At 49.0% G+C, this 12,823-nt stretch overlaps 1 protein-coding gene across 1 annotated transcript in view; it reads left to right on the forward strand.

Annotated features, from left to right (window-relative positions):
* The window catches only part of PKD1L1 (polycystin 1 like 1, transient receptor potential channel interacting), a 1,739,639-nt gene that overhangs the window by 802,926 nt on the left and 923,890 nt on the right, over positions 1 to 12,823 (forward strand). The window contains exon 20 of the mRNA XM_086964902.1: positions 6,095 to 6,227. Within this exon, the coding sequence (XP_086821028.1) occupies positions 6,095 to 6,227 (133 nt within the window). The remainder of the gene's footprint in view (positions 1 to 6,094; positions 6,228 to 12,823) is intronic.

The raw sequence follows: 12,823 nt of genomic DNA on the forward strand, positions 1-12,823 counted from the left end.
AACTAAGGTGAACTTGCATCAATTGCAGCAGACTGTGGGGCAGTTGAATTTTGCCCTTAGGATAATGCCAATGGCCCGCCCCTTTTCCCGCTCGATTGCACAAGCCATGGTCGGTCTTAAAGAGGGGCATCACCGCACGAGGCTCTCGGCCGAGATTCGCCAGGACATGCGCATTTGGTTGGCATTCCTGGCGGACTTCAATGGTCGGGTTGTCTGGACGAAGCCGGCGGTGTCCTCCGAAGAGTTGGGGCTGTGGACAGATTCGGCGGGGAGTATAGGCTTTGGCGCCATCTTTGGCAATCACTGGTCGGCTCAAACGTGGCCGTCATGGTGGCACGAGGGTGGGCTAACAAGTAGCATTGCCTTTCTCGAACTGTTCCCTATTCTGGTGGCTTTGAAAACATGGCCTGAGGGGTTTAGGGATCACTCTGTGGTGTTCTGGTCTGATAACATGACCGTGGTTGAGTGTATCAATAGTCAGGCAGCACGATGCAAATGGATTCTGAGGTTGCTCAAAGAAATTGTTTTACTATGTATGCAATTGAACGTGCTCTTTAGAGCGAGGCATGTGCCAGGGGTGCTGAATCAGGCTGCTGATGCGCTTTCTCGTTTCCGTATGCAGGCCTTCTGGGGTTTTCTGCCCACAGCGGACCCGGTGGCGGCACCATTTCCCGAAGCTCTCTGGTCTCTCGGTGCCCCGAACTACCAAACCTCGTGGGAGAGAGTTTAGCACCCAGGACAAGGAAGGCATATGAAGGGGCGTTCCGTTCCTATTGGTCCTTTTTGGGTTCTGCTAGGGGAGAGCGTTGGGGCCAGGAAGAATTTGTCATAAAGTTTTTACTGTCTTTACGCAGGGCAGGCAAATCGGTGGCCACGGCCCAGAGGCATCGGGCCGCCATTTCCTTCATGGCGCGGGCTCATGGTATCCAGGACCCTACAGCCTCTTTCGTGGTACAGAAAGCGCTGCGTGGGTGGCAACGCCTTGAGGGTCGCAGAGTAGATGAAAGGCACCCGATAGGTCTGGATAGGTTGGCCCTGATACTGTCCGTACTCCCTGCTACATGTTCATCCCAGTCGGAAACAGTGTTATTCCGGGCCGCTTTTGCATTAGCATTTCATGGGGCTATGCGGGTAAGCGAATTGGTGGCAAAAAATAAGCAGGATACGGGGGGTGGACTGTGCCGAGAGCACATTCAAGTAAAGGGTGAGACGATGATTGTCTCGTTTGTCAGGTCCAAGACCGATCAAGGCGCGATCGGGGATAGTGTAGTAGTCCAGCGGATTCCCGGATCTCCCATGTGCGCGGTTGCATGCGTTGAGGAGTATTTGGCGCAGAGGGTGGCATCATGGGGAGGGACCTTGCTGAGGCATGCAGATGCCACCCCACTGACGAGGTTTCAGTTCCAGCGGGTGCTTGCAATGGCAATTTCGGCCGCGGGCCTGAACCCGGGCGAGTTTGGGACTCATTCCTTCCGGATAGGGGCTGCTACAGAGGCTACAGCCAGGGGTCTGAGTGTGGTAAAAGTGAAACAGTTGGGGCGTTGGTCCTCGAATTGTTACAAAAGGTATGTGCGGTTGCACATGTTGTGAAGCTGATATCATGTACTCACGCTTCTTGTTTTTGTTTGGTTACAGTTTTGCAAACCTACGAGGCGGGGCGGACTGTGCAGTCGGCCCGACACCTGGGAACCAGCGGTCAGAGATCACCGGCTGAGGAAAGAGTGGTGTGGGTCGTGGGCCACTCATACGTGAGGCGTGCCGGGGACGTATTCAAAGCAGGTGACATGATTCACACAGCTGGGGAATACGGGTACAGGGTGACCTTCTACGGAAGGGGCGGGCTCTGTATTGACCAGTTTCAACATTTTCTTGAGGGTTTGTTAGGGCGGACAAGGTCATCGCCATCTATAATCATAGTACATCTTGGGGGCAATGATTTGGTGACCACTAGTAGACGACTACTTCTCGAGGCGATACTATCCACAGTAAGTTGGTTGGCGAGAAGGGTCCCAGGGTGCACGATTGCATGGTCCCATATGATTCCACAAAAGGTGTGGTGGGGGGCTAATTCAGTGTCCGCTATAAATCATTCTGTGAAAAAGATTAATAACAAGCTTGGTAGACTGTTCCGTACCAGTACTTTGCATTCGATTCCTCATGGTTGTATCAGGGGGGACAATATGTATCTCGTGGATGGGGTCCATTTGTCCCGGGTGGGGAATGCTTTACTCATAGGAGACCTCGTAGCCTGGTTAAGGAGTTTGCAACATGACCTTTAGGTAGGAGTTTTGTGGGGGGTCCGGATAGCCGGTCAACTATCCGGCCTGTGGCGGTAAGGTCATGATCGGTGAGCAGTCATTGGAAGATCCCTAGGGGGGGGCGTCACCCATTACGGATGGGAGCGCCCGGGGGGAGGTGGCCATTGGCCCCTCAATGGGGAGGCGGTCCCTTCTAAAGGACGGGACGCATAAAGGAAAGGGAAGGCGGTCAAGGCCCCTCCCTGGATAGGAGGGGCTACGGGCCCCTCCTGGGAATTTCCCGGGGCCAGGACATCTGCGACGGCAGATGTGGTAAGTTGTGTAGGGTGGGGAGGGGGGTCTACGCTACCTTCTAGACACCTCACACGAGTCCTCGGACGACCACGTACATGGCGTCGAGTTAACAGGGGCCCCCGTCAAGACAAGGGAAATTGGTATGGCACATGAGGTGCAGTCCTCTGTGCGGCCGCCCCTCACAAGTGAGGGGGGAGTTCTGGTTTAGGGATCTGACACCGGTTACGACCTTGCCGTTGGCCCTTAACGTTAGGATGTACAATTTCAGTTTGAAATGCATTTTGTAAGGATGTTAGTATCGGCTAGGAGAACCTTTGTATTAGATATGTGTTAAGGTTAGCCAAACATCGTAATGTGGATATGAAATTGTACATGATATGAAACTGTTATTTTAATGTTTTGATTTTGTTTCATATTTTAATAAATACGGCCGGGAAGGGTAACTCCCTCCCGCCTTCCAAAAGTTCAGAACTGTTTCCGGTTTCCCAATTCTTGGGGATTGTGTTGAGAGGGGGTTGCGGGTATCTCAGCCATATGGAAAGGGGCGACCTATCGGTCCCCCCGAACGTATGGTGGAGTACCCCGATCCCCCCGGGAAGCCATTTTGGGCGGGAAGCGCGTCTCGGCTGGTATGCCCGAAGCGGCGTAGCCGGGGCGCGCTTTTTCCCGCCCAAGAGTGGGTTGTCCTAGACACCGAAGCTGTCCACCACGCCCCTGGAGGCGGGAAGGGGCGGGTTTACGCCCGCCCAGAGAAGAATAAAAGGAGCCACAAGTCAAGGAAGCATCCTCTTGTTCCTGTGCTCTGAAGCTGCACCTCCCCGCTGCACGTGAGCTCGAGACGGAACGAAGAGCCAATTTTGAACCCACCCACCATCCCCTGAAGACAGCGAGTTGTTGTAGTATAAAATCTTTTTTACGTGGTAGTTGTTTTCTTGCAGGTTGTTTCTGAATAAAGCTTATGATTCGGTTGCAATAAAGTGGATAACTCTGTGCAGTATGCTTTATTAAAGACTTTCATCAGAATGATTGGTGATGTTTTAGATGTTTAGAATGTTGATACTTGATCTGTTTTAAGTAGGAATGTTTCTTTCTTTTAGTCTTAGTCTTGTCGTATTTATTGTTTGGTCGGGCGGTAAGGTCATGATCGGTGAGCAGTCATTGGAAGATCCCTGGGGGGGGCGTCACCCATTACGGATGGGAGCGCCCGGGGGGAGGTGGCCATTGGCCCCTCAACGGGGAGGCGGTCCCTTCTAAAGGACGGGACGCATAAAGGAAAGGGAAGGCGGTCAAGGCCCCTCCCTGGATAGGAGGGGCTACGGGCCCCTCCTGGGAATTTCCCGGGGCCAGGACATCTGCGACGGCAGATGTGGTAAGTTGTGTAGGGTGGGGAGGGGGGTCTACGCTACCTTCTAGACACCTCACACGAGTCCTCGGACGACCACGTACATGGCGTCGAGTTAACAGGGGCCCCGTCAAGACAAGGGAAATTGGTATGGCACATGAGGTGCAGTCCTCTGTGCGGCCGCCCCTCACAAGTGAGGGGGGAGTTCTGGTTTAGGGATCTGACACCGGTTACGACCTTGCCGTTGGCCCTTAACGTTAGGATGTACAATTTCAATTTGAAATGCATTTTGTAAGGATGTTAGTATCGGCTAGGAGAACCTTTGTATTAGATATGTGTTAAGGTTAGCCAAACATCGTAATGTGGATATGAAATTGTACATGATATGAAACTGTTATTTTAATGTTTTGATTTTGTTTCATATTTTAATAAATACGGCCGGGAAGGGTAACTCCCTCCCGCCTTCCAAAAGTTCAGAACTGTTTCCGGTTTCCCAATTCTTGGGGATTGTGTTGAGAGGGGGTGGCGGGTATCTCAGCCATATGTTCTTACACAGTAGGCTTTAATTACAGCCTCTGAGCACTATTTTCTCAAATAGCTTTGTCCTGCCTACTGTTGCAGTTAGCAAGTGGGGGCTAGCTAGCTCAATTGCCTGCTAGACTCAGACATGCACAACTATTATTTGATTTACCACAAATGTACACAAAATTAAACATTTTCCTCAACATTTCACCATGAATTATGTTCAATTTTATTTTCAAAAATCATTCCTTTCAATTATCTTGTAATAGCAACAATTTCATAAATCAAAACAACTTCATCCTAATTCACACACATGATAATATATTATAAACTTATATAATTGACTACTGGAGTTTTCATTAAATTATGTAGATGGTGATTGCCCAATGCATTTCGGGACTATTCACAGTCCCTTCTTCAGGGGACACACTGTAATTCAAAACAACAATCAAACATCAACTACTGTATTAAGCACATAGGACATTCTATACATACAACAGTACATAATTGCTAAGCAATGCACAACAATATAATAATTTATTCAAAGATGTAAACATCTGTGGACAATTAGCTGTATGCATATGAACTCAGGTGGTAAAAACCGTAGAAAGATATATGAAGAAACCATCACCACAGTGAAGAACAGTACGTAACTGAATTCATTAAGTACACTTACTCAAATAGTGCACGAAATCCCCTTTCCAGTAATTTTCTTAAACTTTTTACAAATTCTAATCAAAAAAACATATGCTGTTAGAATGCTATCCTAAAATAATGCGACAAGATGCAACATATACTCCAAAAAGCAACTTACAATGCAGGATTGGTCATCGTGAATCGCCACACCTATATGTAGGAAAACAAGATATGAGCTACAGGAATCTCTTAAGGCCAGTGACTGTACAAAAACTCAATTCCAGAAGCATCATCACCACATACCTTGGTTGTATGCTCATCAGTGCACACAATGTTAGAGTCTGCACTTGTAACAACTCGGCTGTAATTTTCAAATATAACCTATTCCGAATAAAAAGAAATGCATGAGCTTCAAAATTCTTATCTGACTAGCTTTCATGTGAGGACGCAGTTCGGAAAACATTACCAACACATACCTTGGTAATGGATCACTCTGTTCGAAAAAAGGCTTACAATGATGACCCGTGTATAGGAGATAATGATATCTAGAACCAAAAAAATAACAAACCCACCGCTGTTAGCAAACTATATACCAATCTTTGACGTTTTTCATAAAAAATCAGACTTTCCATGAATGTTCCAGAAATGCTGACCAATTATGCCTGTTCATCAGTGCCTAATAGAGAAGTCGTTTATGTCTCATAAATTAAGTTCTGAGGTCAGGTTGTGCTAAATTGGTCACTTGGAAGACATGTGGCGCTGCTGCCAGGGCGACTGACCTTGAATGCAGGGGATCACGGTTCGATCCCTGGCAGCGGCAGCAGCAGGTCAGCCCAGCACCATGTGACTATGGGCAATAGCTTGCTTAATCTTCCCGACGGTCCCCAGCACCAGGATGCCTTCGGGTAGCTCTTTGCGCTTTACGAATACTGTATTTACATTTTATTTATAGAGCAGTAAACCAATGTAAAGTAAGTGCATAGAGGACTATGATTTAACCAGTGCAGCCTCATATGTTGAATTTTTTCTTACGTTCATTTAGAGAAGGCGAGTTTATGGTGACGGTATACATCTTCAACAAGGTCAGCTCTGCACTACTGACAAAACAGATTTTTGTTGTACGTGAATATTGTCAGCCCCCACCAGTGAAATCTATGGGACCTCCTAGACTCCAAGTAAGTAAACCCTCCTCAGACAGGTTGAAGCACTTTTTGAAAATGTATGATGTGACTACCTGAAAAATAGTAGCACTGATTCTAAAGAAAGTTATTAGTACTTGTTTGGGTTTTATTCTTATGTTTGAGCCAATGTTTGACTTATTAAGGCTTGGGCTAAAAATTGGACAAATGTTTTTGAACGTCATGGCCAGTGAAATGATTCCTCAGCAAAAGTGACATTAGGCTGCATCCTATACTGGTAATTTGGCCACATTGTCCCAGAGTTGCATCAGACTTTCAATTGAAAGGGCCTGCTCCAGGTGTCTTCATTAGCAAAGTCTTGAAATTTTGGAAAGCTGGCAATTTGCAAACATTGTACTTCGCACTCAATGCCAACTTTGCTTAGACACTAAATGTGAACACACTTCACCATCAAAGGCAACTTCCATTGTGGTAATGCTTACTTACTGGTATTGTCAGCCACTAACCATTCAATGTTCTGTGACCTCAAAATCAGTCACAGAGCAGAGATACACCTCTTTCTCAGTCAGGAAATGGGCAATGCCCCATTCTTCCTTATTTGCTCTGACATGCAAATCAGTGCAATTACAGTTACAGTGAAAATGTATGATTTTTTTAGCCTGCAAAAGGCCTAATACTTTGTACAGTGCATGATTTGCAAAGGCATAAATATTGCCTATTGTTAAATACTTATGGTGTTGCAGGCTGGTCATTTCATAAGGAAACTACTTTGGTGGTGATCAAAACACACACAAGCAACCCTTCTATTTAAGGGATTCATTTGTAATACAATTGAAGCAGCTGTGCTTCCTCTTCTGTCACCCCTTGTATATTTAATGTTATATGTTATACTAGCAGCCCGCCCCGACCTTGTCCGGGAGCTTTCAGGCTTCCCCCAACCCCCGCCTGTCCCGACATTGCTCTGCTCCTCACCGTTGGCTCGCCTGCCCCGTCCCCCGCCTGGCCCAACACGCGCCTGCCCCTACAGCTCTGCTCCTCACCGTTGCCTCGCCTGCCCCGACCCCCGCCTGCCCTGACCCCCGCCTGCCCCAACATTGCTCTGCTCCTCACCGTTGCCTCGCCTGCCCCGTCCCCCGCCTGGGCCAACACCCGCCTGCCTTTACATTGTCCTCGAGCCTTACCTCAGCCGTCGGTCCGGTCCTCGCCACTCTGTTTCTCACCGCCTGTCCGCCGCCGCTCCTCCCCAGCGCCATGTCCGCCTCTCCGCTGCTGGTACCTCCGCTGTCCGCTGTTCCTGACATCACCGCTCCTCCCCCGCGCCAAGTCCACCGCTCCTCGGACGCCGCTCCTGACGTGACCATGCACGTCGCGGCCGGCGCTACTTAGGACGGACTACTTTTTAAAAAATATACATTTTTTAAATAAGGTTTATTTTTTTAATGTATATAGCCTATAACCATCTACACACCCTGCCGATTTCAACGGTGTATCGGGTGTGTAGATTGGCGCTGTGGTTCGCGAGTTTACCCGCCTCAAAGCCTGAAAGTTACTACTTTATTATTGTAGTATAGATTTGTAAATTAATGCTTAGTATTTAGTGTGTGTGTAATACATGTTTTAAAGAAAAAGCACTGACTGCACAATCACTTATTGAGTAGTGTTGTTGCGTGTCTGCGATTGGTGATCACTAGCCCACACCACCACCCCTGAGGAGTCCTTGGAGTGCTCTGCTTTGCTAGTGTGAGAGAATCAAGACCTACAGTTCGGTGCTTTGTTCCCAGTAAGGGTACATTGTGGACCTATTAGTTGCACAGGCGTCACATCCCGCACAACTAATAAACCAATTTTCTACAAATCCGCTTTCAGGAAAATGCTTGAATTACTATGCATGAGGAAACTACATCTGAAAAATATAATTTTCTAGTAAACATGAAGGAAAGTTGTACTATTAGGTTCACAGAGGCGAGGATTATGCTCTATTTCCTTTGGTTGCCAATCAAGCAGTCTTCAACACTAAAACTGTAAAAAAAATAGCTTTCCCAAGATGAACAGGGAAAGGTCAAAACAGTTCAACCAATCAACAATATATCCATAAAGCTAGGAGCACCCTGAATAGCCTCCTCTTTCTTGACTGTGACATGATCGCTCCCACATCTTTCCGTTAGTCTGTTTTGGAACTATCCAAACCTGAAACAATCCAGAGACGAGAACCATGATTCGGAACTTCCTAACCTCAAGCAAGGGAACTCTTACATACTAAGCAGAACCAAATTTAGAAGATAAATTATGAACTTCTATACTGGAGACTTCATCACAGTGTAACAGATCATAAACAAACCAATAGATACTTATACCTTACAAAAGCCAGGAAGTCGTGTTTCCAAGCAAGAACCAAATCCTTTACATACTTCTGGGTTTGGAGAAACAAAATGTCTCGGGAACCTTCGGTGGGAATATTCCTCCCCTCTGTGCCCTCAATAGAATGAAACTTTCCTTCATGTTTTCTAGGTAATTTTTCATTCTGTCAGGACGGGAGGCGAGGAGTATGCTTGTTCAAAGCTTGTCAACCCCAAAGACACTATATGTATGACTGGTTTAAACTAAAACAGTGAGTCTCCAGCATTGCCGGTATTCCACCAGGCCATTTGGTCCGGGATGCCCGCCACCCCTTCCACCACCAATCCCAATGGTAGGAGACAGACACAGTTAGAACTTTTGGAAGGCGGGGGGGGCCTCACGACCACCCCGGCCGTATTTATTAAAATATGAAACAAAATTTAAAACTTTAAATTAAAAACGTTTCATGTATCATGTACAAAATTCCACTTCAATTACATTTGATGAAGACAGGTATCCAGGCTAACCTTAACAAATCTATAATACAAAGATTTTCCTAACCGAGTCTAACATCATGACAAAATGCATTACATATGAATTTTGTACATCCTATCATTAAGGGCCAACGGCAAGGTCTTAACCGGTGTCTGATCCCTATCACCAAATTGCCGCCGCATGCGCAGAGGACTTTACCCTCGTAGCCAACTGTAACTTCCCTTGTCGTGGGGGCCCCCTTTCACTCTGCGCCATCTTAAGGTCGTCCGAGTTCCCGTGCGGGTATCCATAAGAAGGACAGCGTGGACTCCCCCCCCCCCCCCCCCTTTCCCCACACTCTCTTCCGCCGTAGCGGATATCCGGCCCCTGGGAAATTCGTGGGGAGGGGCATATAGCTGTCTCCCCCTGGGAGGGGCCTTTAACCGTCTCCCACCTGGGCGACCCATCCGTAATGGGTGCCGCCCCCATGGGAGGGGCCAATGGCCGCCTCCCCCCGGGCGCTCCCATCCATAATGTGTTTGCGCCCCCCCTAGGGACCTTGAAATCACTGCTCACCGATCATGACCTTACCGCCCGACCGAAGACTAAATAAATACGACAGTTAGTTACCTACTAGGGGGAAAAAACCTATGCCTAGTCTCAATTACAGCTAGGTATATCCAATGAACTATAACATTGCTACAAAGGAGAAAAGTTCCTATAGCAGAGAACGTTCTTTATTGCATATATTCCATTACATTTCTACTAAGGAAAAAAGGCCTATAGGCAAGTATTCAGTTGCATGCATACTTCCAGCATTGATTTAAGACGAGAGCGACTATTCCAGCAAGACGTTTATTCATTACAATCAAATTGCGACTTAGACTTTTTGTTCACTCCCAAACTTCTGCAACAGGGGCTGGTGGGTGGGTCAAAGATTGCAGCTTGTTCCCTTGAGGGCTCACGAGCGACTAGTGGTGCAGCCTTCAGAGCGCAGGAACAAGAGGATGCTTACCTCGATTCCCGCGCCTTCATCTTGCAGCGGGAGGGCGGGGCAGCGTCCCCATCCCGCCCAGAAGTGCACAGACTTCCATCGGGACTGGGGCCTCGCTAGGACCCGCTTTCCCCTTCTTATTTTTCCCCTTATCCCCCCCTGGGGTAATGTTTGGCAAAACAGGCCCCACAATCCTCTTTGGCCGCCCTGAGGGCCCTGCTTGGGCCTCCACATGCTTCCGGAGGGACGCTAAGCCGCGACCCAGCTGATCTACTTTACTGAACTTCCTGTTCCTCGCCGACACTTGGCTCACCAGTGTGCGCAGCATTCATTCCATCTCGGAGCTCTTTCCACTCTTCTTACCAGGCATATCTGCGTTCTGTTTTTCCTCTGCCTGTTCTCCTGTAGTGATTCGGACTCCAGCTACGGCTTGATGACTGAAACAGAAAAGACCACGATTACACGTTCAAAGATTGCAGCTTGTTCCCTTGAGGGCTCATGAGCGACGAGTGGTGCAGCCTTCAGAGCGCAGGACCAAGAGGACGCTTACCTCGATTCCCGCGCCTTTATCTTGCAGCGGGAGGGCGGGGCAGCGTCCCCATCCCGCCCAGAAGTGCACGGACCTCCGGGCGGGTGTTAGGACAACCCTTTTTAGGCGGCGGGGGCGTGCTCCAGCCGCGCCGCTATGGGCATACTGGCCGGGCCACCCCCCGCCCGCAAAAGGCTTCCCGGAGGATCGGGGCACCCAGCCATACGTTCGGGGTGACCGAGTGGTCTCCCCTTTCCATATGGTTCGGGATGCCCGCCACCCCTTCCACCACCAATCCCAATGGTAAGAGACAGACACAGTTGGAACTTTTGGAAGGCGGGGGGGCCTCCCGACTCCCCCGGCCGTATTTATTAAAATATGAAACAAAATTTTAAACTTTAAATTAAAAACGTTTCATGTATCATGCACAAAATTCCACTTTCATTACATTTGATGAAGACCGGTATCCAGGCTAACCTTAACAAATCTCCAATACAAAGATTTTCCTTACAGAGTCTAACATCATGACATAATGCATTACATATGAATTTTGTACATCCTATTATTAAGGGCCAACGGCAAGGTCTTAACCGGTGTCAGATCCCTATCACCAAACTGCTGCCCTCACGTGTGAGTGGCGCGCATGCGCAGAGGACTTTACCCTCGTAGCCAACTGTAACTTCCCTTGTCGTGGGGGCCCCCTTTCACTCTGCGCCATCTTAAGGTCGTCCGAGTTCCCGTGCGGGCCGTCTCCCCCTGGGCGACCCATCTGTAATGGGTGCTGCCCCCCCGTGGGAGGGGCCCATGGCCGCCTCCCCACGGGCGCTCCCATCCATAATGGGTGGCGCCCCCCCTAGAGACCTTGAAATCACTGCTCACCGATCATGACCTTACCGCCACAGGCCAGATAGTTGACCGACTATCTGGCCCCCCCACTCCTCCTATAGGTCATATCTCCTCAATCCCACTAACCAGGCTAACATATCTTCTATCAATAGGTCATTCCCCACCCTGGATAGGTGAACCCCATCATCTGAATAACAGTGGTCCCCCCAGATGCACCCATGAGGTATGCTTTGAAGATGAGCAGACCGAAACAATTTCTCCATTTTATTGTTGACCCTCTTTACCGAGTGGTTCAACGCTGTAGTTGATAATCCACCCCTCCATACCTTCCTCGGAATCATGTGTGACCAAGCTATTGTACACCCCGGGAGCGTCTTTGCTAAACAACTGACTGCAGAAAGTATGTGCTCGATTAAAGCTCGTCTGCCCAACCTTACCAAGTCATTGCCCCTAATGTGCACAATGACTACAGATGGCGGTGACCTGTGCCTCCCTAACAATTCCTCCACAAAACTTTGCAGTCGGTCAATACACAGGCCACCCTTCCCATGGAAGGACACCCTGAAACCATATTCCTCAGATGTGTGGATCGCATCACCTATCTTGAATATGTCCGCGGCATGCCTCACGTATGAGTGGCCCAAGACCCAGACCACTCGTCTTCCATTCCTTATTCCTGAAGTGGTGGTTAGCTGATCCTGGGCCGGTCCCAATTTCCGCCCTGCGTCACAGGCTCGTGAAACTGTAATCCAAACAAAAGACAACAAGCGTGAGTGCACGTCTTCAGTACCTTACAACATGTGCAGCCGCGCGTACCGTTTGAAACAATTCGACGGCAAGCGGCCTAATTGTTTAACATTGTCTGCCTGCAGACCCCCAGCCGTCGCTTCTGAAGCGGCCCCTATCCTAAATGAATGGGTCCCAAAATCACTCGGGTTCAATTCCGCAGCTGCTATCGTGCTTGCCAGCACCTTCTGGAACTGAAACTTTGTTAACAGGGTGCCATCAGCATGTCGCAGCAAGGCCCCCCCCCCCCCACGTTGTCAACCTTTGTTTTAGGTAGGCCTCAACATGCCTCACTGGACAACAGGGACTACCTGGAGCGTGCTGTAACACAATGCTATTCCCCTGGGCCTCCTGGTCTGTCTTTGACCCGGCTATCATGATCAACAGGAAATCCCCCCTCACTTGCGTGTGGTCCCTGCGCAGGCCCCCCTCGGTGTCCCTTTTGTTGGCAGCCACTAGTTCGCTTACCCGTAGGGCCCCATAGAATGCCAATGCAAATGCCGCCCGGAATAGGACGACCTCGCTAGGTGAGGAGTATGTCTCCTCCAGTTTAGCCAACAAGGAGATCAATCTGTCAAATCCTATCGGGTGCCTGGTATCCTTTTTGCGACCCTCTAGGCGCCGCCAACCACGCAGCGCCCTTCTAACTATAAAGGAGTTCGTCGG

Source organism: Lissotriton vulgaris, chromosome 4_1 (assembly GCF_964263255.1).
Source record: "Lissotriton vulgaris chromosome 4_1, aLisVul1.2, whole genome shotgun sequence".
NCBI classification, from domain to species: domain Eukaryota; kingdom Metazoa; phylum Chordata; class Amphibia; order Caudata; family Salamandridae; genus Lissotriton; species Lissotriton vulgaris.